Below are 25,684 nucleotides of genomic sequence, written 5' to 3' on the forward strand. Positions count from 1 at the left end.
AATTTGGAGTATTGTGTGCAGTTCTGGTTATCTACTTACAGGAAAGATATCAATGAGCTTGAAAGAATACAGAGAAAATTTACAAAGTTGTGGGGGACTTGAGGACCTGAGTTATAGGGAGAGTTTGAATAGGTTAGGGCTTCATTTCCTGGAGTATAGGAGAGCGAAGGGAGATCTGTTAGAGGTACACAAGATTATAAGGGGTATAGACAGTGTAAATGCAAGCAGTCCTTTTCTTCTGAGGTTCAGTGTGACAAGAGCTAGAGGTCATTGGTTAAAGGTGAAAGGTGGAATATTTTAGGGAAACTGAGGGGGAACTTCATCACTCAGAGTATAGAACGAACTGCCAGTGGAAGTGGCAGGTGTGGGTTCAATTGCATCATTAAGAGAAATTTGGTTAAGTACACGGATAGGAGCGGCGGGGGGGAGGGGGGGTGGTGGCTGTGCTCCAAGTGTGAGGCAATTACACTGCACAATATTTTGGAATAGTTTAGATGAGATGAAGGCCTGTTTCTGCCCTCAATGACTGCTGGAATCTGGGTCAAGTGCAAAAGCCTGGGGGAATTCGGAAGATCAAGCAGTATCTATGGAGGGAAATGGACAGTTGATGTTTCAGGCGAGACCCTTCAACACTGAAAGATAGAGGGGGGATAAGCCAATATTAAACAGTGGCGGGTAAGAGCTAAGCGAGACCGAGCAGGCAATAGGTGGATATAGGTGAGGAAGGAGCTGGATGGACTGTGACAGGTAACTGTGGGAGAGGAGAGTGGGAGATGAACCAGAAGCTCAAAGGTGATAAGTGGAACTGACAACAGGCTGAAGGATTAGATAAGCTACGTGAAATAGGGATTAACACACACAAACCACTGGAGGGCCTCACACGAGGAAATCCGCAGATGCTGGAAATTCAAACAACACACACAAAATGCTGGTGGAATGCAGCAGGCCAGGCAGCATCCATAGGGAGAAGCGCTGTCGACGTTTCGGGCCGAGACCCTTCGTCAGGTGGGCCTCAGCTGGTCAGGCATCATCTATGGAGGGAAATGAGCAGTCGGAGTTTCAGGATGAGACCCTTCAGCAAGAATCAGTAGTGATACTCTGATAACTGGTATTTTCAGGACTTCCTTTGTGCTGAACTGGTCAGTTTACCAGACTGCTGGATGTTATTCCTGTTGGTACCCCATCACACTTCTAATTCACGTTTTCTAAGATGTTACACAGTGGCATTACAAACTTTCCAATGAACCAGCTGAGTTTCAAAGGAATGTGGAGAGCAAGGCCCCAGTGTATGAAGGAAATCCAGCAAATGGGCCTTTGGTGAGTTGAAAAGGAAAGTGTGAATGAAAAACTGATGAGCCAGATGGTAAATCATCAGGATTTCTGAATTATCTGCGTTCAGATTAAATGCCTCGACCCAAAATGTCAACAGGCCATTGTATGGCACAGGTTTGTGTTTGGGTTTTTTCTTGCAGGATGGTGTAAGTTTGTGTGTGGGTTTCTGGCTGTGAGACAGTGTGAGTTTGTGTGCAGATTTCCACCTGTGAGATGGTGTAAGATAGTTTGTAGACTTCTGCCTGTGAGATAGTGTAAGATAGTGTGGTGGGTTTTTGCCTGTGAGATGGTGTGAGTTCATGTGTAATTTTCTGCTTGTGAGTCACTGTAAGGTTTTGTGTGCATTTCAGCCTATAAGCCAGTGTAAGTTGGTGTGTATCTATCAAACTATGATAAACTCACACACAGAGCTAAGACCTTTCTAAATATCTGTTAGGCGAGCAATGGGGGACAACCCCAAATTGCAGTTGCAAATGTTTAACGGTGAATGCACAACCTCCAGAAATTCCTGCATCATTTACTCCTCAATAAATGTATGGTAATTTAATGGAAAATCTACAAAAATATAAATAATTTAGGACAGGAGTGCTTAAAATGTGGAAAAAAAAGAAATAAGGCAAAGCAATATTGGAATGGGGGCAACAGAACTAAATGATTATATGTGGTTCAATATCACCATCTAGTGTTTGAGCAATGACATTACAACAAGAAAGTAGCTCTTCCCCTTTTAAGGGGAATCCATCCATCCTGTTAAATAGATTATAGATCCACCATCACAGGCTCCAATCAAGATAATTACACAAAAACACTTGTACTGATTTTGTTCCTTTTAACACACTCACATTATTTTTTCCCCACAGGCATTGCAATCAATGGTAAAGTCATCAGTGGAAAGAAAGCCAAAAATGAGAAGTTGAACACCTATTTTGGAATAATCGGGCTCCATTTCACCAAACTGAACCTAAGCTTTGAGATCAGCACAGAGAAGATTCTCGTGAAGGATGGGGCTCAGAAAACTCTGCTTCAGTGGTCAGAGAATGCTATGTTGACCCATGCTAAGTAAGTTGGCTGGGGAGAGAAATTGATTGAATGGATTTGTGCCATGTCCACATTGAAGACTTGAGATAATGGTTTTGTAAAAGGAAGAAATGAATCAGCGTCATTATCACTGACATATGTCCTGAAATGGGTTGTTCTGTGGTAGTAGTTCGGTGCAATACGTGAAATATAGGATAAATTCTAATAAGGGATATTTTTTTTAAAGCTAAATAAATAGTGCAAAAAAAAGCAAAAGTAGTGGGGTAGTGTTCAAGGACCGTTCAGAAATCTGATGGTGGAGGGGAGGAAGCTGTTCCTAAAGCTTTGAATGTGTGCATTCAGACTCCTGTACCTGCTCCCTGATGGTAGAAATGAGAAGAAGTCATTTCTGGGGTGTGGGGGTCCTTGATGATGAATGCAACCTTTTAGAGGCAACTCCTTTAGAGGGTATTATTGACGGTGGGGGTGTTAGTGCCCATGATGGAGCTGGCTGAATTTATAATCCTCTGCAGCGTTTCCCAAATCAGCTCAGTGATGCTTCCATATCAGACAGCGATAAAATTCTGGTAAAGACAGAGACAGTGATAGAGATTTTGGTGAAGTTGTTCCAGAGAACATCATCAGCAGAAGAAAAAATGGGCTGATCCCTGAAGCTTCTTACAAATGATGAAATGCATCGTAATTACTCCATTATACTGTTCCAACAGTAACGCCCAATTCAATGCCAAGAACAAAATGTGGATGGAGAGAGAGAACTGAAGGACAGTAGATTGGACTGCATGGTAACATCGTGGTTAGTGTAATGCTATTGCAGCACCAGCAACTTGCTTCAATTCCTGCCAATGTCTGCAAGGAATTTGTACATTCTGCCAGTGGCCATCTGCGTTTCCCCTGGGTGCTCATTTCCTCCCACATTGCACTTGCGCAGCGCGAGACGAAAAAATATAAAGGACGAGACTAGCAGGCAGAGGTGAACAACAGCAGTGTAGGATCCCATCCAAGTTGTACACTCATTCTGAGCTTGAAATATTGTATATCATTGACCTGGAAGTGTCTTGTGCCCCGTGAGGGCACCTTCGTAAGAAGGGCAGCAACTGCTCAGCACCACCTTCTCATGAGCAGAGAAGGGTAACAAATGCCAGAATTGTCAGAGACAGTCCCAGCTGAAAAATGAATGAAGGTTAACAAGTATTAAAAATTATTCTGGGATTCTGGATTCTACTATAAGAACAGACTCATAAATTCAATTTTCATAGAGAAAAAATACTTCGTAAGTGAATAATAATCATATTACGTACCTATTGTACCTAATAAAATAGCCGCTGGGTGTACATTCATGGTTTTCTTCTGCTGTAGCCCATCCACCTCAATACTTGACATGTTCATTCAGAGATGCTCTTCTGCACACCACTTATTTGAGTTACTGTCACCTTCCTGTCAGCTTGAACCAGTCTGGTCATTCTCCACTGACCTCTCTCATTGACAAAGGTGTTTTCACCCACAGAACTGCCACTCACTGGATTTTTTTTTTTGTTTTCTGCACCATTCTCTGTAAACTCTAGAGACTGTTGTGAGTGAAAATCCCAGATCCTCAGTTCCTGAGATATTCAAACCACCCTGCCTAATACCAACAATCATTCCACGGTCAACATCACTTAGGAAATATTTCTTCCTGATTTTGATATTTGGTCTGATCAACAACTGAACCTCTTAGATATGTTTGCTTGCATTGAGTTGCTGTCACAATTGGGTGATATTTGCATTTATGAGCAGGTGTACCTACTAAACTGGCCATGAGAGTATAATTACCTTTATTTTTAAGAGGTTTCTATTCATAATTCAACTGTGTACTTGGAGTTGACTAGCATGAAAAATTCCATGCACTAGAAATAACACAATATTGTTCAATGTCCTATGGCTCATTGTATTTTAGGGATAGCTTTCGGATGTTTGGTTGAAAATTAAAATCCTGTCTGTAATCCTAACCTAGTGCCTTAGTGAGGTATTGCTCCATCAGTCTCCTTGACAATTAACCAGATAGGGATTTATTCTTACATCAAGCAAAGCATGAAAGTTCTGAAAAACTATTCAGACTAATTCAGAGAAGCTAGTGAAACATATTCAGTTTGCTTGTCTTGTTTTCCTGTTTTAGTTTCGTTATCAGGGTGAAAAGAAATACTAACGTCACAATCACCATGGACAGAGATATGGTTTTCTTGATTTTACTTCACCGTGTCTGGAAAAATCATCCAACCAACGTGGACTTCCTTGGATTTTACACTCCTCCCACAAACACGTTCTCCAACAGTGTCCATGGATTGATTGGTAATTACTTCTCAAAAATTCTTTTTTATGTAACTCTATCAGTAATCATGGCAGTGATGCGGTATTTGAGGCAGCCAATTTCTAGAATACAAGGAACCAGGAGTGGGAGTACACCACTCACTTCCTCAAGCCCGCCTCACAGTTCAATGGCTGATCTACACACCCTGGACTCAATTCCTCTTCTGTGCCCAGTTACCACAGTCAATCACCAATCTTCCTTGAATTTATCGACCTTCAATTTAAGTACTTCTTATGGCTCCCTCTGGGAAAATTTCAGATATTCATCATCCGATGTGAGAAGGAACTTCAGCCCCTTATCTTATAATTTTTATGTGCCCTCACTTGTGACTCTGTCTCTTAGGAATAAATGCCTTGACATTTACAGACTTGCCCCTTAGAATCTCATACAGTATGTCTCAATGTTCACCTCTCTTTTCTCTAAATTCCAAAGAATGCAGATTCAGTAAAGAGTGATTACTAGTGTAGTACCTGGGAGGCACAGTAGCGTAGTGTAGCACAATGCTTTATGCAGTACCAGCGACCCAGGTTCACTTCTTGCTGCTGCTTGTAAGGAGTTTGTACATGCTTCCCCATGTTCATGTGGGTTTCCTCTCACAGTTCAAAGATGTTCCGGTTGGTAGGTTAATTGGTTATTGTAAATTCTCTAGTGATTAGGCTCAGAATAAATTAAGAGATTGCTGGATGGCGGCATTCGAAGAGCCAATTCCATGCTGTATCTCAATAAATAAAAAAAGTTAAAGCCTATAAAATGGACAAGATGCTAATTAGTCTTCAGGTTAAGAAGGTTCGATGACAAAGGGAATTCTCTTCATTGCAGGTCAATTTACCCATGAACCAGAAGTAAATGTGTACAATGTGTACACCAGCTCTGACTCAAATAAGCCACAAGCTACCATGGAAGTGAAAGGTCACAGAATTGCCGTAACCAGGTACGTAAATAAAGCAATGTCATTACTGAGCAATTATTACCAATTACAGAAACACACCATATCTTTTATTTCCTTCTTTGATCTTTTCACATTGCAGATTGTACTCTGGTGTGTTCTCAAGGATACTTGTAACCTGAGAGTTTGGAATTAATAGCTTGGGGTTAATCACTGAGCCATGGCTAAGGCTTGAAACATCAACTGGTTATTACTTTCCGTAGATCCTGCATGACCTGCTGAGTTCTTCCAGCCTTTTTTGTGTGTTACCATGGCTAAGGAATGAGAGAATGCTAAATCTCTACTTCACACATATATAGGACAAATTAGAAAATAGTGGGAACACTTAGAGAGGGAGAGGGAAAGCATTTAGAGTTTTAGATTTTCTTCGTGATTTTTATAAATGACCTGGATGAGGAAGTGGAGGGATGGGTTAGTAAATTTGCAGATGACACAAAGGTTGGGGGTGTTGTGGATAGCGTGGAGGGCTGTCAGAGGTTACAGCAGGACACTGATAAGATGCAAAACTGTGCTAAGAAGTAGTAGATGGAATTCAACCCAGATACGTGTGAAGTGGTTCATTTTGGTAGGTCAAATATGATGGCAATGTGTAGTATTAATGGTAAGACTCTTGACAGTGTGGAGGATCAGAGGGATCTTGTGGTCTGAGTCCATAGGACACTCAAAGCTGCTGCGCAGATTCATTCTGTGGTTATAAAGGCATAGGGTGCATTGGTCATTATCAATTGTGGGATTGAGTTCAGGAGCTGAGAAGTAACATTGCAGCACGGAAGGACCCTGGTTAGACCCCAATTGGAGTAATGTGCTTAGTTCTGGTCACCTCACTACAGGAAGGATGTGGAAACAATAAAGGGTGCAGAGGAGTTTTTCAACGATGCTGCCTGGATTGGGAAGAACGTCTTATGAGAATAGGTGGAGTGAACTTAACCTTTTCTCCTTGGAGTGACGAAGGATGAGAGGTGACCTGATAGAGGTGTACAAGATGATGAGAGGCATTGATCGTGTGGATAGTCAGAGGCTTTTTCCCAGGGCTGAAATGGCTAGCACAAGAGGGCACAGTTTTAAAGTGCTTGTAAGTAGATACAGAGGAGATGTCAGGGTTAAGTTTTTTTTACACAGTGTGTGGAATGGGTTGCCGGCGATGGTGGTGGAGGGTCTTTTAAGAGACTCCTGGATAGGTACATGGAGCTTAGAAAAATAGAGGGCTATGGGTAACCCTAGGTAATTTCTAAGGTAGGGACATGTTTGGCACAACTTTGTGGGGTGAAGGGCCTGTGTTGCACTGCTGGTTTTCTATGTCTCTATTTTATTATTTTATATTGATATTTTGACCATTATTACAGGATTACTGAACAAAATACAAATCTATAAACAATATCAGCAACCAGTAAAGTTCCGACTTCAAATTTTTTAAGTTCATTTTTAGGTGTGATATTTTTTGCTTTGTATTGTAGGTTTAGTTTTGGAAATTGCTTTCCTGTATTTGACAAAATCAGGAAACAATAGCAATTACAATTGTATCATCCACATTTTAATTGAAAATACTTTTTTGTTATCACGTATTTCTCACTTACACTATTATTCTTTCATCTTTCTTCAAAACCATCATATCACTGACCAACACACCACATAGATAAAGGACCATGATCAATGTGAGCATTCAGATGGCAAAGTGAATGAAAGCATCATTCCTAAAATGTTAACAATTGGTCCCAGTGGGGAGTTCTATTGGCAGAGTATGAATCACGTGTAGGCAGATAGGTTTGGTTTATCTTTGCATCATAGTTGGCACACACATTGTGGGCTGAAGGGCCTGGTCATGTACTGTACTTCTTTATGGAAGTGCATGAACTCACACTTTCTGCACATTAAACTCCATTTTCCCAGGTTAACCACAGTATACACAGTAGCTCATTGCTTTACAGCAACAGTGACTACTGATTGGGGTTTAATTCCCGCTACTGTCTGTAAGAAGTTTGCATGTTATCGGCATGATCACTCCGGTTTCCTCCCACATTCCAAAGATGTACAGTTACGGTTCGTGAGTTGTAGACATGCTTCATTGACTTATGAAAAATGACATTTTTCAGGCTGCCCAACACAACCTTGCTGATTTAATTTGCCGCAAGTGACACATTTCATTTTCAATGTACATGCAATAAATAAAGCTAATCTTAACAGCCCATCAGAGAATCACAATCCTTAGCTCTTTATCCCCTCAAGATTGTAACACCATGAAAATCATGTGAAATGTCAGAACACAAATTCAACCATTGTCTTTTTGAATAAGGAAACGTGTCACCTCCCAGAGCAGTGTTTGTTTTAAAATTGAGTCATTTAAAGTTGGAAATAATAAACATGGGATCAAATGAACAGAAAAGTACCATTTAAGACAGAAAACCTTTGGCCTTGGTCATCCTCATCAGCAGAATGGGTAATTATAATTGAAATAAAGATGTGTTACTCATATACAGGATTAAGTAGGACAAAACGTAGTCCCAATCAGCAGATTGTTCAGATTCGGATTTAGCTTTATATATCACTCGTACATCGAAACATACAGTAAAATGTGTCATTTGCATTAAGACCATATGAGCTGAATTAGTCCAGTTTGCCCAGAGTCTGCTCTGTCATTTCACCATAGCTGATCCAATTTTCCTCTCAGCCCCAATCTCCTATCTTCCCAGTATCTATTCATTCTGTGACCAAGCTAGAATCTATCAACCTCTGCCTTAAGAATACATAAAGACTTGATTTGCACAGCTGCCTGTGGCAAAGAATTCCACAGATTCAGCTCTCTCTGGCTAAAGAAATTCCTCATCTCCGTTCTAAAAGGACACCCCTCTATTCTGAGGCAGTCTCCTCTAGTTTTAGGCTCTCACAACATAGGAAACATCCTCTCCACATCCACATCAAGGTCTTTCACCTTTCGACAGATTTCAATTAGGTCACCCCTCATTCTTCTGAATCTTAGTAAGTACAGGCTCAGAACCATCAAATGTTCTTCATATGACAAGCCATTTAATCATTTTTGTAAACCTCTTTTGAACCCAGTCCAGTTTCAGTAAATCCGTTCAAAGATAAAGGGGCAAAAACTGCTCACAATACTCCAAGTGAGGCCTTACCAGTGCCCTATAAAGCCTCAACACTACATCCTTGCTTTTATATTCTATTCCTCTTGAAATGAATGCTAACATTGCATTAGCCTTCCTCACTAGATTCAACCTGTGAATTAACCTTTTAGGGAATCCTGCACAAGCACTCCCAAGTCCCTTTGCGCCTCAGATTTTTGTATTTTCTCTCCATTTAGAAAATAGTTAACTCTTTCATTTCTTCAACCAAAATGCATGACCATACATTTCCAGACACACTATTCCATCTGCCATTTACACCAACCCACCCAAAGAAGTGCTGACCACAGCTCACAAGTGCCACTATACATTCCGGTATTAATACAGCAAGCCCACCATGATCAACAGAAAAACACAGACCATACAATACAACAAAACATCAGCAGCGAAACCAGCCCCACTGCTCTCAACCAGCAACTAGGACATAGATTTAAAGTGAAACATAAAAGACTAAAGGATTGCAAAGCTTTAGCGAAAATCAGTGGTGAAACACATGCCTGCAAAAGGTAGTGGGGAACAAACACAATCAGATCTTCTGTTACGTATTCAGGCAACAATAAATATATGAGTTAGGCAAGGGATTTTATAACAAACAACACTTTTACTAAACACTGAAAACAAACCCCCCAAAAGTAAACAAACACTAACGTAACCGGAAATCAGCTGCTGTGCGGTAGCTTAAACAGTTCTTAAAGCGATGTTGCAAAAACAGTTCTTTAAAGTAGTATTGCCAAAAGTTCAGAAATGCTCACGGTCCATTTAAGGGAGAGACTTTTTAAGACGATTTAAATTCTCTTTCACGTTCTTTTGCTTCGATCCCCGGCGTCAAACTTCCCACAAAGAATTTACGAAACGAAACGGCTTAAAGGCACTGACCTTTCCTTTATCACACTGTCCTCAATCTTCTGCTATCCCGCAGAGATTAACACGAGAACAGTCAACGAATTCCTTTCAAATAAGGATTAAATAAGGTCGAACCCATTTCACCGTCGAAATAGATTCTTCTCGATCTTTAACTCCCGAACTCCGATCTTCACTCTCCACTGATTCTCAAACTAGCAGTATTGTAAAGAAACTGCTGGCAATAACCTTTTAAACTTTAGGCATTAGATAAAAACTTCATCCTTCAACTAAACTGCATCATCACATTAAATCACGCAGTGGCACAAAGTCAACTTGGCAAATCCAGCCACGAACTGCCCCTCCTCACAAGGTGGGGTCTTCCTTTTACAACCAGTAAAAAAAAACCTGTCACATGATCTCTACTGGCGGGAAAATGACGTCACTCCACCATCACAAGACCATTACCTCAAGTCCAGTATAGCTTCAACCCCAGTCACGTGACAAGGGTACCACTGTCATGTGTCACGAGTATGTAACACTTCCAACAGTGAATGAGGTAAGTGCTTGTATGCTTGTGATCTAACCTAACCATGTGTGCATTGTCTTGTAGGGGCGTGCAGAAAGACTACAGGACAGACACCGTAAATGGAACAAATATCCACTGCTGGTTTATCCATAACAGCGGGAAAGGATTTATCGATGGACACTTTAAAGACTACCTCGTTCCACACCTTTACAGTTTCTTGAAACGTCCATGAGGTTTTTAAACATGACAAAGGGTATATTATACAGTATAGAATATTGGTACAGAAAAATGCAAACTAATTTTGTGTATGTCAGCATAGTTTGATTGAAGGCTAACCATGGCAAATGGAGGTTAATGTTGGGAAAGTATGAGTGAGGTCATGCACTTTGGTAGAACATACATAATGAACACTTCATTGACCTGGGAATTCCATGATGACTTTTTCAAATGCTTGCGATTGTTAATTTTTTTTTGCAGCACGTACTGAATAAAAAACATGATGCCAATCTAACAGTTTGCTGTTATCTCATTAATACTGGTAGTAAAGTTTGGCATTTGGAATGGAGAACTTCTGCTCATACACAGGACAAGTAATCCAATGGAAAAACATTTGCCTTGCAGACACTGCATATACATTCCAAGGTGCTGACTAGCACAATCATTGCAACAACCTAATTTAGGAGACAGCACCATCTCCAGGGGTATGGCAGAAGCAGATACATTTAGGGGCATTTAAGAAATGAGCTGTATAGGTGGAAAGGGTTAGATTGACCTTAGAATAATAGGTTAAAAGGTCAGCACAACATAGTGGGCCAAGTGGCCTGTACTGTAATGTTCCATGTTATGTTATTTTCACAAAATGAAAGAAGAAAATGGATGAATAGGAATAAATTTAACATTTTCTTGGTCTTTTCAGATTGGTCAAAATGTACATGTGACATTTACTGTATATTTAACATTCTTTAGATACTCTTATGGGCTGGCAGCTGTTCGGCTAGAACCCACAGAGTTTTAGGAGGATGAAGTTAAAGACAAGATACACCAGGCAAATATATAGATACACATCATAACTGTGTATAAAGTTATGCAAGATAAATCAGCAATTTCCAGGGGAAGCATAATTTTAAAGTACAGGGGAGAGGCAAGTTTAATTTTAAGAGAGTGGTGGGTGCATGGAATGCTTTGCCAGGGGTGTGGTAGAGGCAGATACATCATGGACATTTAAGAACCTCTCAGATAGGCAAATGGATGATAGAAAAATGGAGGGAAAGATTAGTTTGATCTCAGAGTAGGTCAAAAGGATGGCAAAACATCTTGGGCTGAAGGGCCTTTACAGTGTTCTATGTTAAAATCTGAATCCAGAACATTCAAAGAAATATTTAACATTGGAAAATAACTTTATTTATATAGCACCATCATACATTAAGATGCATGAGACTGCATAGATTGTAAAGATAAATCAATAGTCAAAACAGTATGAAAAATTAAAAATCATAAGAAAAACACTGTTGAATAAAATATAATTGAAAATACCAAATGTAATTGTAATCAACATCAACAGGAAATTAAGTAATTCTGTAAGTAGTATAAATAAGGATTTTTAGAAGTTTTGAAACGTTCCACAGTACCAGCCTGGCCAATCTCAGTCAAGTATTTCAGAATTTTGCATTACAGCAAAAGGCTCTATCGCTAGTTCTTGTAATGCTTGCCTCTAGGAAGACTAAACAAATCAGTATTCATGGATCTAAGATTACAATTAGGGAAATAATGGGACAGACAACTAAAATATATGGAGGAGCTAGATTCTTCTGAGACTTGTATGCAATTAAGAGTACTTTAAAATTGATCCTAAAGGACACAAGCAGCCAGTATGATGCCAAAACTGGTAAAACGTGCACAGATTTTTTTTTTTTGGTTAACATTCTTGCTGCTGCATTTTCAACAAGGTGCCCCTGATTTATATCTTTCTTGGGCAGTCCTGAAAAAGAGAGTATTACAGTAGTCTAATTAGCTAAAAACAAAATCATGTATGAATTTCTCTGCATCTTGAGATGTTGTAAGAAATCAAACTCTTGCAAAATTCCTTAAATGAAAGAAAGCAGTCTCAATAATCTGATTAATATGGTAATTTGAAATTTAGTTCACAGTCACATAACACCTAAATTCTTTACTTCTGGCTTAATTTGTAAGGCCAGATGATTGTTTATTTCTAAGATTTTCGATTTTAAAAAATTGCTACAAATAAGGAAAATGAATGCTGTTATACTAGTAAAGAGACTGGTCCAGAGGGCTTAGAGCTCCAGGGTCATCTGGGGTAATAGACAAATACAGTTATGTGTTGACTGCGTAGCTGTGATAATCGCCTTGTGTTTTGAAATAATCTGACCTAATGGAAGCACATAGAGTGAAAATAACGAGCCAAGAATTTATCCTTGTGGCCCACCAAACACAATAACATGGATTTTTGACACACAATCACCACAGCTAACAAAGAATTTTCATCCTGTTATCTAAGACTGAAATCACCTTAAGGCAGGACCAGAAAGACCCAGCCATCGACTAAGGTGGTTTATGAGAATGTTGTGATCTACTGTATTAAATGCTGTGCTAAAATCCAAGAGAACAAGAACTGATAAGTTAACTGTATCGACATTCAGCTGCAAGTTATTAACTACTTAAAGCAATGCAGTTTCTGTACTATGATTTGATCTAAAACCTGACTGATATTTGTCAAGAGTAGAATGTTTATTCAAGTAATCATTTAACTGACAAAAACACTACTTTTTCCTAAAATTGTCCAAAACAGAGCAGTCTCGATTTAATTTTTCTTAAGCAGTGGTTTAAAAACAGGTTTGTAGAGAATCTGGAAAAATGCCAGGAACTATTGAGCAATTAACTGTGTTGAGTACACTGTCAATTAATGCTTCTGAAATGTCTCTTAAAAAGCTTGTGTGAATAAGATCTAGAACCAAGTGGATGGTTTTAGCTAAGTAATTATTTCTCGAAGTTCAGGTAAACTTCATTTAGTAAAGGAATTTAATTCACAGTGATAAGTTCGAAGAGGTTCAGTAAGGTTTATTCTTGAAGTCTGCTTTATATTACATCCTGTATTATTTTTTTCTATAAAAAAATGCAGCTTTCTGCAACCATTTCATTAATGGATCAACTTAATCAAATTTAACCTCAGTTGCTTTCAGCAATTATTTCCTCAGGAAAAAATCCTCTGTGTTTCATTTTATAACCATAAGGAAAACAATCATTTATTTGAGAATCATATTTTATTTTTATTCTGATTCAAATATAAATTAACGCATTTTGACTGACATTGGGTCTAAAACTCTCAAATAGCTAACTCTTATTTGTTAATATTAAGCAAACTCTTTGCGACAGCTCCCTTAACATAGCAGAGAAAATAATGAAATGCATTATATTAAAGAGTTTGAATTGGGAAGGAGAGTAAAGCAGAGATAAAAAATCAAACATGGTTAATGAATAATGAATATACTTAAGAACTCTGACACAGTAGAGTCTGCACTAGAGAAAAAAAATCATTGGACATCAACATGATGCTTTGAACTGTCAAAATATCAAACCCAGTTTTGATGAGAGTTTAAGCCAATTTTGAAATATCTTCATACTGTACACCTTCAACCTTCCGTCCCTGCAGCGGTCCCTATAAGAAAACAATGGTAGAATTCAGGTTAAATCCTATACAATCTGGAGAATTCATCCATCATTCCAGCAATAACTTTCCAGAACCATAGTGTAGACAATTTCAGGAATTTCTATCCCTTCAGCATAATTTGCTGACTATTATTTATTTAGAGATACAGCTTAGAACAGGCCCTCATATCAACAATGAAATGCTTTGACAGTTTGGTTATGACTAGACTGAACTCCTGCTTCAGCAAGGACCTGGACCCCATTGCAATTTGCCTATCACCACAATAAGTCAACAGCAGACACAATCTCAATGGCTCTCCACACAGCTTTAGACCACCTAGACAACACAAACACTGATGTCACATTGCATTCATCAACTATAGCTCAGCATTTAATACCATCATTCCCACAATCCTGATTGAGAAGTTGCAGAACCTGGGCCTCTGTACCTCCCTCTGCAATTGGATCCTCAACTTCCTAGCCAGAAGACCACAGTCAGTGTGGATTGGTGATAACATATCCTCCTCACTGACTATCCACACAGGTGAACCTCAGGGGTGTGTGTTTAGCCCACTGATCAACTCTCTGTATACCCATGCCTGTGTGGCTAGTCATAGCTCAAATACCATCTACAAATTTCCTGACAATACAACCATTGTTGGTAGAATCTCAGGTGGTGATGGGAGGCCATACAGGAGTGAGATATGCCAGCTAGTGGAATGGTGCCACAGCAACAAGCTGGCACAACATCAGTAAGACAAGGTGGCTGATTGTGGACTTCAGAAGGGTAAGACAAAAGGCAGCAAGAATGTAATCATAAAGAAGGCAAGACAGCAGCTATACTTTATTAGGAGTTTGAAAAGATTTGGTATAGACACAGAAGAAACATAGAAAACCTGCAGCACAATACAGGCCCATTGGCCCACAAAGTTGTGCCAAACATGTCCCTACCTTAGAAATTACTAGACTTCCCTCTATTTTTCTAAGGTCCATGTACCTATCTAAAAGTCTCTTAAAAGACCCTATCATATCTGCCTCCACCACCGTTGCCCGCAGCCCATTTCATGCACTTACCACTCTCTGAGTAAAAAACTTACCCCTGACATCATCTCTGGACCTACTCCCCAGCACCTTAAACCTGCGTCCTCTTGTGACAACCATTTCAGCCCTGGGAAAAAGCCTCTGATTATCCACATGATCAATGCTTCGCATCATCTTATACACCTCTATCATGTCACCTCTCATCCTCCGTCGCTTGAAGGAGAAAAGGCCGAGTTCACTCAACCTGTTTTCATAAGGCATACTCCCCAATCCAGGCAAAATCCTTGTAAATCTCCTCTACACCCTTTCTGTTTTCCACATCCTTCCTGTAATGAGGCGACCAGAACTGAGCACAGTACTCCAAGTGGGGTCTGACCAGGGTCCTATAGAGCTGCAACATTGCCTCTCAGCTCCTAAATTCAATTCCATGATTGATGAAGGCCAGTACACCATTTGCCTTCTGAACCACAGAGTCAACCTGTGCAGCTGCTTTGAGTGTCCTACGGACTCGGACCCCAAGATCCCTCTGATCCTCCACGTTGCCAAGAGTCTAACCATTAATACTATATTCTGCCATCATATTTGACCTACCAAAATGAACCACTTCACACTTATCTGGGTTGAACTCCATCTGCCACTTCTCAGCCCTATTTTGCATCTTATCGATGTCCTGCTGTAACCTCTGACAGCTCTCCACACTATCCACAACACCTCCAAGTTTGTCATCAGCAAACTTACTAACCCGGTATGGAGGGACTACTGCACTGGACCGAAAGAAGCTGCAGAAGGTTGTAAATCTAGTCAGCTCCATCTTGGGCACTAGCCTACAAAGTACTCAGGACTTCTTTAGGGAGTGGTGTCTCAGAAAGGCAGCATCCATTATTAAGGACATCCAGCACCCAGGGCATGCACTTTTCTCACTGTATCCATCAGGTAGAAGATACAGAAGACTGAAAGCATACACTCAGTGATTTGGGAACAGCTTCTTCTCCTTTGCCATCTGATTCCTGAATGGAAATTGAAGCTTTGGACACTACCTCACTTTTTTTTAAATATACAGTATTTCTGTTTTTGCACATTGAAAAAAAATATTAAATACATGTAATGGATTTACTTAATTATTTCTTATGCTTTATTTTATTTATTATGATTACTTTCCATCTCTGCTAGATTATGTATTGCATTGAACTGCTGCTGCTAAGTTAGCAAATTTCACTTCACATGCTGGTGATAATAAACCTGATTCTGGAGCAATGAGCCGCCCTGCCTAGCAACCCACCTGTTTAACGTTAGCCTAAACAAAGGACAATTTACAATGACCAATTAAACTATTAACTGGCATATCTTTGGACTGTGGGAGGGAACTGGAGGGCCTGGAGGAAATCCACAGGTTCACAGGGAGAACATGCAAACTCCTTACAGAATCCACTGAAATTGAAATCCGAACTCTATCGCCCTAAGCTATAGTAGCATCATGCTAACCACTTCGCTCCCATGGCACTCACTGTAGAAAATCCCACAGTAAAATTTTACAGTGTGTTTTGTCATACTTTTAGAAGATGTCATAATAACAACTGACATTTTTCACAGTGGTGGCATGGTAGGCTAGCAGTTAGTGCAGGTAGCTGTAAAATTGGGCTTCGATTCCCACTGCTTCTTGTAAGGAGTTTGTATGTTCACCCCAAGACTACGTGGGTTTCTCCTGGCTGCACTGGTTTCCCGCCACATTCCCAAAACGTACGGTTAGAGTTAGTGAGTTGTGGGCATGCTATGTTTGCACCAGAAGCGTGACAACACTCGCAGGCTCCCAGAACAATCCTCACTGATGTGATTTGACACAAACGACACATTTCAGTGTATGTTTTAATGTACATGTGACAAATAAAAGCTAAGCTTTAAAATAGATCTTTATCTAATATTTCAATCCAATTGTTAACCCTAACTGGTTTAAAACTACAATTCTTTAAAACTTTTCTACAATGTTTTAGCTGTGAGAAACCAATACATTAGTGTAATTTTATAAATTATTCAACAGGACAAAAGAGGTAGAATTAATCTTTTCCCACCAAAGGAAAATGTGAACTTACAGAATCTATGATTATTGTAGCACTGAAGCTTTGTTCGTGTATTGAGTCCAGAATGGCCTCATTGCCTCGATAACCACCATTCACAACCAGCAGCTTCTTACCTAAGAAAGCAGGAATGAGTAGATACTTCCAGTAATGTCATTACAGAGAATCACACACAAAGAAACAATAACACTCAGTGAGTTTAGCTTTACCAGGGGCTGGGATGACCGTCTCCAAATGAGTCTGATCAACTTTTAGTTTATCTCCAGAATCAATCATTTTGATAATTGCTGTGTACTTTTCTTGAACTTCCTGAAAAATGAATCATACTCCATTAACAAAATTTTTCCATTTCACTCCACCCACAAACAATTGCTATTCATAGGGGACCTCACAGAACTTCACGACATTCCAGAGTAGTCACTCTTAAAGTATTTACTATCTAAAAGCCCCCATCCACCCAGCTAGTACGAGTTGTGGGAACTTAAGTCATACAGCACTACAACACAGAATCAGGCCATTGATCCCATCTAGTCAATGCTGAACTATTACTCTGCCTAGTTCCATCAACCCACACTTGGATCATAGCCTCCCATACCTCTCCCATTCATGTACATCAACATTTTTTTTAAATGATGATATCGAATCTGGATCCACTACTTCCTCTGGCAGCTCATTCTCCACACTCGCACCAACTTCTGAGTGAAGAAGTTCCCTCATCTTAACCTATGACTCCATTTTACTGGAAAATGCCTACTTGCATTTACCCTATCAATCCCTCTCAATTTTTTAATGTCTCTATCAAATCTCCTGTCATTATCCTAAAATATAGGGAATAAAGTCCTGAACTGTTCAACCTTCCCCGAGAACTCAGGTCCTCAAGTCCTGGCATCATCCTTGTAAATTTTCTCTGTACACTTTCAATCTTATTGTATCTTTCCTTGTAAGTAGCTGACCAGAGTTTGTTCTAGATAGAAGTCAATTAAAAATGTGGCCTAGGCCACCAAGAGAAGTCCTGTTCATCTCTGAAAACTGCCAAGCCAAAGAGCAGACAGGGCTTCATTTAATATACTACTACATAGGGAGAACTTCTGAAAGTGTAGTGCTCGAATGTCAGGGAAGAAATGGTGCCCTCGACTTTGAACCATAAATTTATGGGTACTGAGCCAGGATGCATTCAACTTCAAGCAAGCATTTTAAAAAGTAATAATTTCATGCCTTTATCACTGCAAGACTTTTGTAGATGAATGGAAATATTTTATGGGAGCAGTTTAAATCTTGTATATTAAAAGTACAGTGAAAAGAGCTTTAACCGGCAACCAATCAGTGCTTGGGATTTATTAGTAAGAGCAACTTGCCCGACGCCGGCCCCCTAGGTCTAAGTCAACGTAGTAATAGTAAGAGCAAAAGGAAGGAAGACATGGGCAAGTGCAACTGCCATCATTGCAGCAGTCATCATCTGAGTGGACATAGAGTGATGATCTTGAGCTTTAGCTCTTCAAGGCTTCCACGAAGTGAGACTTCATTCAGAGAAGGCAAAGAAAAGAAAAGCTCAAGTTTTCTCATTCTCTTCTTTGTATCTGCTCAGCTAGAACAATGGGGATAACAGGCAAGATAATGAAACGCTCCTCTTGCGGGCTGTGGGAAGGCAGGGAGACTTCCGGTGTCCCTGACAAATGCAATTTCAAGAAGTGCATCCAGCTGCAACTTCTAACAAATCGTGTTAAAGAGTTGGAGCTGGAACTGGGCAAACTCCGGATCATTCAGGAAGCTAAGGAGGTGACAGACAGGTAGACAGGACATATGGAGAGGCAGCAACACCCAAGGTGCAAGTCACAGGAAACTGGATGGCTTTTAGGAAGGGGAAAGGGGTTAAGGAGCCAGTGCAGAGTATGGTTGTGGCTATCCCCTCAACAGCAGGTATATCACTTTGGATGCTGTCAGGTGGGGGGGGGGTGACTTAACAGAGGAAAGCCAAAGATGGGAAAAGAGGCACACTGTGCTGATAAAGGATTCATTAGTTATGGGAATGAACAGGAGGTTCTGTGGGTGAGAATGAGATTCCCGGATGCTATGTTGCTTCACTGTTTCAGGATATCTCAGAAAGAGTCCTCAGCAGTCTTAACTGGGAGGGTGAACAGCGAGAGGTTGTCCATATAGCTGACATGGGTAGGATGAGTGACAAGTTTCTGCATAGAGAGTTCAGGAAATTAGGTGTTGTAGCGATGTGCTACACACAGCGCTGAAATAACGACACACAGTCGGTAAGTTGTTTCGAGACTAGTTTATTCAAACTTCGCGGCGCTGGCATTTAATCCCTAGCGCCCGCCCTCTCTGGGCAAAAATGACGTCAGAGATGCATTACCAAAGTCTCTCCCTGTGTGCTGGCTAGTTGTGAGCCGGTATGCCTGCGCAGAAAATGGGCCGCCACATAACCCCACCGCCCCCCCAGAACTGGCGATACACCCCCCAATGTCCACAGTCTGGATCAGCCTCTGTTTGGGAGGTTTGCCTCTGCGCCACGGTGCCTGAACCTCGACCGGCTGCGCCAAGTCCAAATGGGCTGGTTTGAGTCAGTCCACCGTGAAAACCTCCTCTTCCCCCCAATGTCCAGAACGCACATAGACCCGTTGTTGTTGATCACCTTGAACAGCCCCTCGTACGGCCGCTGTAGCGGTGCCCAGTGTTCGCCCCTTCGTACAAACACAAACTTACAGTTCTGCAGGTCTTTGGGTACATGGGTCTGGGTCCCTCCATGCTGTGAAGTCGGTACGGGGACCAGGTTGCCGAGCCTCTCGCTTAGTCTGTCCAGGACTGCTGTGGGTTCTTCCTCTTGCCCCCTTGGGGCTGGTATGAACTCTCCTGGGACGGCCAGGGGTGCACCGTACACCAACTCCGCCGACGGGGCATGCAGATCCTCTTCGGACGCTGTGCGAATTCCAAGCAGGACCCAAGGAAGCTCGTCCACCCAGTTAGGTCCTCTCAGGCGGGCCATGAGAGCTGACTTCAAGTGACGGTGGAAGCGTTCCACTAGTCCGTTTGACTGTGGGTGTTAGACAATTATGTGGTGTAGCTGTGTTCCCAACAGGCTGGCCACAGCCGACCACAGGCTGGAGGTGAACTGGGCGCCTCTGTCGGAGGTAATGTGGGCCGGTACCCCGAAGCGTGTTACCCGGGTTGCAATCGTGCTTGGGCGCAGGAATCAGCATATATGTTGGTGAGCGGGACCGCCTCTGGCCACCTCGTGAACTGGTCTACCATAGTTAGGAGGTACCGCGTTCCTTGGGACACTGGTAGGGGGCCCACGATATCCACATGAATGTGGTCAAACCTCTGGTAGGTGGGTTCGAACTGCTGCGGCGGGGCTTTAGTGTGCCGCTGCACCTTGGCTGTTTGGCACTGTGCGCAGGTTCTGGCCCATTCACTGACCTGCTTGCGAAGTCCGTGCCACGCGAACTTGCTGGAGACCAGCCGGACAGCTGTCCTGATAGATGGGTGCTCCAAACCGTGTATGGGGTCGAAAACTCGCCACCTCCAGGCTGCCGGGACGATGGGGCGAGGTTGGCCAGTAGCCACGTCGCACAGGAGGGTCCTCTCACCTGGGCCTACAAGAAAGTCTTGCAGCTGCAAACCCGACACTGCGGTCCTGTAGCTGGGCATCTTGTCATCTGCCTGCTGCGCCTCCACCAGTGCTGCACAGTCCACCCCGAGGGACAGGGCCTGGACAGCTGGTCTGGAGAGTGCGTCTGCCACAACGTTGTCCTTTCCCGAGACATGCTGGATGTCCGTCATGTACTCGGAGATGTAGGACAGATATTGCTGCTGGTGAGCCGACCAGGGATCGGACACATTCGTGAACGCGAAGGTCAACGGTTTGTGGTCTGTGAACGCGGTGAAATACTTTCTACGAAGTACCTGAAATGCCAAATTGTCAGATACAGTGCCAACAGCTCCTGGTCGGAAGCACTGTACATGAGTTTGGTGGTCGTAGGTGCTTGCTGAAGAACGCCAGGGCTTGCCAGCGCCCCTCGATGAGTTGCTCCAGCACCCCGCTAACTGCTGTGTCAGATGCGTCCACTGTGAGGGCAGTCGGAACGTCTGTTCTGGGGTGCACCAGCATCGCGGCATCTGCCAAGGCTTCCTTGGCTTTAACGAAAGCAGCCACGGCCTCCTCGTCCCAAGTAATGTCCTTGCCTTTACCTGACATCAGGGTGTACAAAAGGCGCATGATACGGGCTGCTGAGGGGAGGAAACGGTGGTAGAAGTTCACCATACCATCGAACTCCTGCAGGCCTTTGACCGTGTTGGGCCGGGCAATGTGGCGGATCGCGTCTACCCTGGCGGGCAGAAGTGTTGCCCCGTCTTTGGTAATCCTGTGGCCCAGGAAGTAGATGGTATTGAGATCGAACTGGCATTTGGCCGGGTTGATCGTGAGGCCAAAATCACGCAGGCGGGAGTAGAGCTGGTCCAGGTGGGACAGATGCTCCTGACGGCTACTGCTGGCTATAAGGATGTCATCTAAATAGATGAATACAAAGTCCAGGTCGCGTCCCACCGCATCCATTAGCCCGCTGGAACGTCTGTGCGGCATTCTTCAGGCTGAACGGCATTCGGAGGAACTCGAACAAGCCAAACGGGGTGATGAGTGCTGTTTTGGGAAGTCTTCAGGGTGCACCCGGATTTGATGGTACCCTCGGACGAGGTCTACTTTGGAAAAGATTCTTGCCCCGTGCAGGTTTGCTGCTAAGTCCTGTATGTGCGACACGGGGTAGCGGTCTGGAGTTGTAGCCTCGTTCAGTCTGCGGTAGTTGCCGCATGGTCTCCAACCCCCAGCTGCTTTTGGCACCATATGCAGGGGGGGAGGCCCATGGGCTGTCAGACCTCAGTACGACCCCCAATTCCTCCATCCTCTTGAATTCCTCCTTCGCTGGGTGGAGCTTTTCTGGGGGGAGCTTTCGTGCGCGGGCGTGGAGGGGTGGTCCGTGGGTCAGGATGTGGTGCTGTACCCCATGTCTGGGCATGGCTGCCATGAACTGCGGTGCCAGAATCGATGGAAAGTCCGCTAGGATTCTGGTGAATTCATTGTCCGACAGTGTGATGGAGTCCAGGTGTGGGCCCAGCAACTTGGCTTCACCTAGGGAGAACATCTGGAAAGTCTGGACATGCACCGGTCTTTTCCCTTGCAAGTCGATCAGCAGGCTGTGAGCTCGCAAGAAGTCCATCCCCAGGAGTGGTTGGGCCACCGCGGCCAGTGTGAAGTCCCATATGAACCGGCTAGTGCCCAACTGCAGCTACACTGTGCAGGTGCCATAGGTCCGTATCGTGCTGCTGTTTGCGGCCCTCAGGGTGTGTCCTGGCTTCCTGTTGCGGGTGTCGTACCCCGTCGGGGGCAAGACACTGATTTCCGCTCCGGTGTCAACCAAGAAGTGGCATCCTGACTGTTTGTCCCAAACGTACAAGAGGCTGTCCTGGTGGCCAGCTGCCATAGTCATTAGCGGCAGCTAGCCCTGGCCCTTGCAGGGCAGGCTACAATGGCGGGCTTCTGTGCCCCACCGCTGGTGGTAGAAACACCACTGTTCACTGTCCTCTTCACTCCTGCCTCTGTGTTGTGTGCGCCCCCCCGCCGGGCCTGGTCTGGTCTGCTGTTGGGCATGTGGCCTGGTAATCTGACCGACGGACACCACGCTCTCCTTCTTGGCTTTCCACAGCACGTCTACCCGGGCTGCCACCTTCCGGGGGTCGTTGAAATCTGCGTCGGCCAGCAGCAGATGTATGTCTGCAGGCAGTTGCTCTAGGAACGCTTGCTCGAACATGAGGCAGGGCTTGTGTCTGTCAGCCAGGGCCAGCATCTCGTTCATCAATGCTGATGGCAGTCTGTCTCCCAAACTGTCCAGGTGAAGCAGGCGGGCACCCCGCTCATGCCGTGAGAGGCCAAAGGTCCCAATGAGCAGCGCTTTGAATGTTTCATATTTGCCTTCTTCCGGGGGTGACCGTATGAAATCCGCAATCTGGGCAGCCGTCTGCTGGTCAAGGGCGCTCACCACCTGATAGTAATGCGTGGAATCAGAGGATATCTGCCAAATCTGGAACTGGGCTTCTGCTTGGCTAAACCACACACGTGGTCACAGTGTCCAGAAAGTCGGCAGTTGTAGCGAAACTGCGTGAACAGATGAAGAGTCGGTCATCTTTGGTCCAAATCCCGTTTGGACCGTCGGGGTCATCAATGTAGTGATGTGCTACACACAGCGCTGAAATAACGACACGCAGTCGGTAAGTCGTTTCGAGACTAGTTTATTCAAACTTCCCGGCGCTGGCATTTAATCCCTAGCGCCCGCCCTCTCCGGGCGGAAATGACGTCGGAGTTGCATTACCAAAGACTCTCCCCGCGCGCTGGCTATTTGTGAGCCGGTTCGCCTGCGCAGAAAGTGGGTCGCCACAGTGTCACTTTAAAGGGCAAGATACTTAATGTAAAAAAAGACGTTACCTTTATCACTGCTTTCTTCTTATAATATTTTTCTCCAAGTTTCTTAGTTATTAATTTAACGACAATTCCCTAGTAAAACAGAAAAGGAAACTATTATTTATCAAATTAGATAGCTGCTTGGTCACATAACAATTCTGTTATATAATCAAACGATATACGTAACACATACTTCTTTTTGGAAAAGATCGAACACACATTTAATTCTAATTTCACAAACACGATTGATTTAATACATCATTTTCTCAATATTTTATACTGTAGATGCTGGAAATCTTTAATTCTACCTCTTTTATTGAAGAGATATTAGGTTTATTTGTCACATGTACATCAGAACATAGAGTAAAGTGCATTAAATCAAATCAGGAAGATTCTGCTGGTCAACTTGCAAGTGTCACCAGGATTCTGGCGCCAACATAGCATGACCACAACTTACTAACCCTAATGGCATTTCTTTTTAAACCACTTCAGATTACACTGCATCGTGTTTTTTCATCTCTGTATTTATCATTACCTTGTGTAATACTTATTGTGAGCTTCACACAAGCAAGAATTTCATTGCACCCTGCTGTATATGACAATAAGCTAATTGGAATATAAACAGAAAATGATGTGGAATGATGGTCACATAGTTTGGAGAACAGTTTTGTTGAAAAATCATTTACATGTCTCACCACAGCTGGTGCCTGCAGACTTATCATTATTTCCTTATTTTTTTGACAGACCACAAGATTAATGATATTTGTTTTCTCCAGAAAGTACTTCCCCAGTTAGGTTTAGTATTATTATTTTACAGCGTTATTCAGCATGTTTGAGTTAAAGGCCTTAATCTTGACTGGTCATCATAAATCAGCTCTCATTTATATGTGTGTGGTACACACTAGGGTTGGAAAGGTGAGATAATTGATGGGAATATGACGAAAACACAGTGTGATCAATGCAAGATTAGTATAAATGTTCAGCATGGACTTAGTGGACTGAATGTCTTTTTCTGTGCTGCTGCTCAAGGGTCATTCTCAACTCACATGAAGAGATGGATGAATGATTTCCAATAGCAATTAAAATTCAGGCAAAAACCCATGGATAAATGACCACACACTTCCCTACAGAAGATAAAGCAGCTCCAGTAATAGTTCTGTGAAATATAAGTTACTTATTGTTGCATGGAGCTTGGGGGTAAGCTATCACTTCAACCAGTTAGATGAACAAGTCAAGGAAAAAAGAATTTAATTCTGCCTTAGGCAACTTTCAAGAGCAAATGGAAGAACACTCATTAGTGATTCAACTAGGGGCTACTTTTTTTTATTGTGACTGTGTTAAATTCAATTTTTAAACATGCTCTTGTATTTTTTCATTGCTAATTGACAATAAGCATCCCAATCTTTGCACTCCAGGTAGCCGCTCTCAATCTCTCCCGACTCTGAACTTGCAGCACTCTATTCTTCGAGGACCAACTCCAACGCTGCCCTCAAACCTATGCAAGCTCTCTAACACATTCACATACCTCCCTCTGGATGAGGATTCCATCACATAGCAGGCCACCATTTTCCAGGAAATTACTGCCATTGATTTATCTGGAGATCTACATCTTCCAATCTCAGTCCCCCCTATCATATTGCAGCTTACTTTAACCCTTCCTCAAGTTGTCTAACTAGCATGTTAATTCCTCTCTCTATAGATGCTGCATGGCCTGCTACTGATGATTTTAATGATTTCTGTTGTCTTCCCCATCCCCTACCCCATTTTAACAGTTGCTAGATTAATCCTAGCTAGGAGGACAGCTTTATTCCACCCATCCAGAAAATTCACTGGACCATAGAAGAAACCAAACTGTCTTACAAGCAATAATACCACTCACCAGCCATGGCAAACTAATTATATTATTAGTTGACTAATCAAATCTGTAGCCAGACAGCAAAGAAATTTTTGAACTTACAGTGTGAAGCCAATGATCTCTTCTCAGACTTCGCTTTTTCTGTTCTTCAAACTAAAAACACACATATTCAAAATTAAGACTGCTAATTCAAGGTAATCTTATTATGTAGAAGTCACAATATAATAACTAGTACCATAAACCAGTAAGATACTCTTCTTCAGCAGAATCTAATATTAGCATTATAGAGACAGGCAAACAGCATAGACACTGGCCTTTCAAGTACACACTGAACTTTAAACAGCCATTTACACTCGTCCGAGATTTGTCTCTTTTTTTTAAAAAATCATTCCTGATTCATCAATTTCCCTACCATTCACTGACACACCTGAAGCAA

At 42.5% G+C, this 25,684-nt stretch overlaps 2 protein-coding genes across 3 annotated transcripts in view; one reads left to right on the top strand and one right to left on the bottom strand.

The window, feature by feature from the left end:
- The window catches only part of itih2 (inter-alpha-trypsin inhibitor heavy chain 2), a 109,689-nt gene extending 98,582 nt beyond the window's left edge, over positions 1-11,107 (top strand). The window contains exons 18-21 of one of the 2 annotated variants that reach the window (XM_059987331.1): positions 2,193-2,391; positions 4,523-4,695; positions 5,534-5,645; positions 10,245-11,107. In XM_059987331.1, the coding sequence (XP_059843314.1) occupies positions 2,193-2,391; positions 4,523-4,695; positions 5,534-5,645; positions 10,245-10,392 (632 nt within the window). In that variant the 3' untranslated portion in view covers positions 10,393-11,107. The remainder of the gene's footprint in view (positions 1-2,192; positions 2,392-4,522; positions 4,696-5,533; positions 5,646-10,244) is intronic. The other variant, XM_059987332.1, reaches the window with a different exon arrangement.
- A 431-nt stretch (positions 11,108-11,538) lies between these two features.
- Positions 11,539-25,684, bottom strand: part of kin (Kin17 DNA and RNA binding protein) — a 37,102-nt gene continuing 22,956 nt past the window's right edge. Inside the window, exons 9-13 of the mRNA XM_059987333.1 lie at positions 25,351-25,401; positions 23,418-23,486; positions 17,146-17,245; positions 16,952-17,052; positions 11,539-13,833 (exon numbers count right to left, since the gene is read on the bottom strand). Of these exons, the coding sequence (XP_059843316.1) occupies positions 13,771-13,833; positions 16,952-17,052; positions 17,146-17,245; positions 23,418-23,486; positions 25,351-25,401 (384 nt within the window). The 3' untranslated portion in view covers positions 11,539-13,770. The remainder of the gene's footprint in view (positions 13,834-16,951; positions 17,053-17,145; positions 17,246-23,417; positions 23,487-25,350; positions 25,402-25,684) is intronic.

The sequence above is a fragment of the Hypanus sabinus genome, chromosome 13 (genome assembly GCF_030144855.1).
Source record: "Hypanus sabinus isolate sHypSab1 chromosome 13, sHypSab1.hap1, whole genome shotgun sequence".
NCBI classification, from domain to species: Eukaryota; Metazoa; Chordata; class Chondrichthyes; order Myliobatiformes; family Dasyatidae; genus Hypanus; species Hypanus sabinus.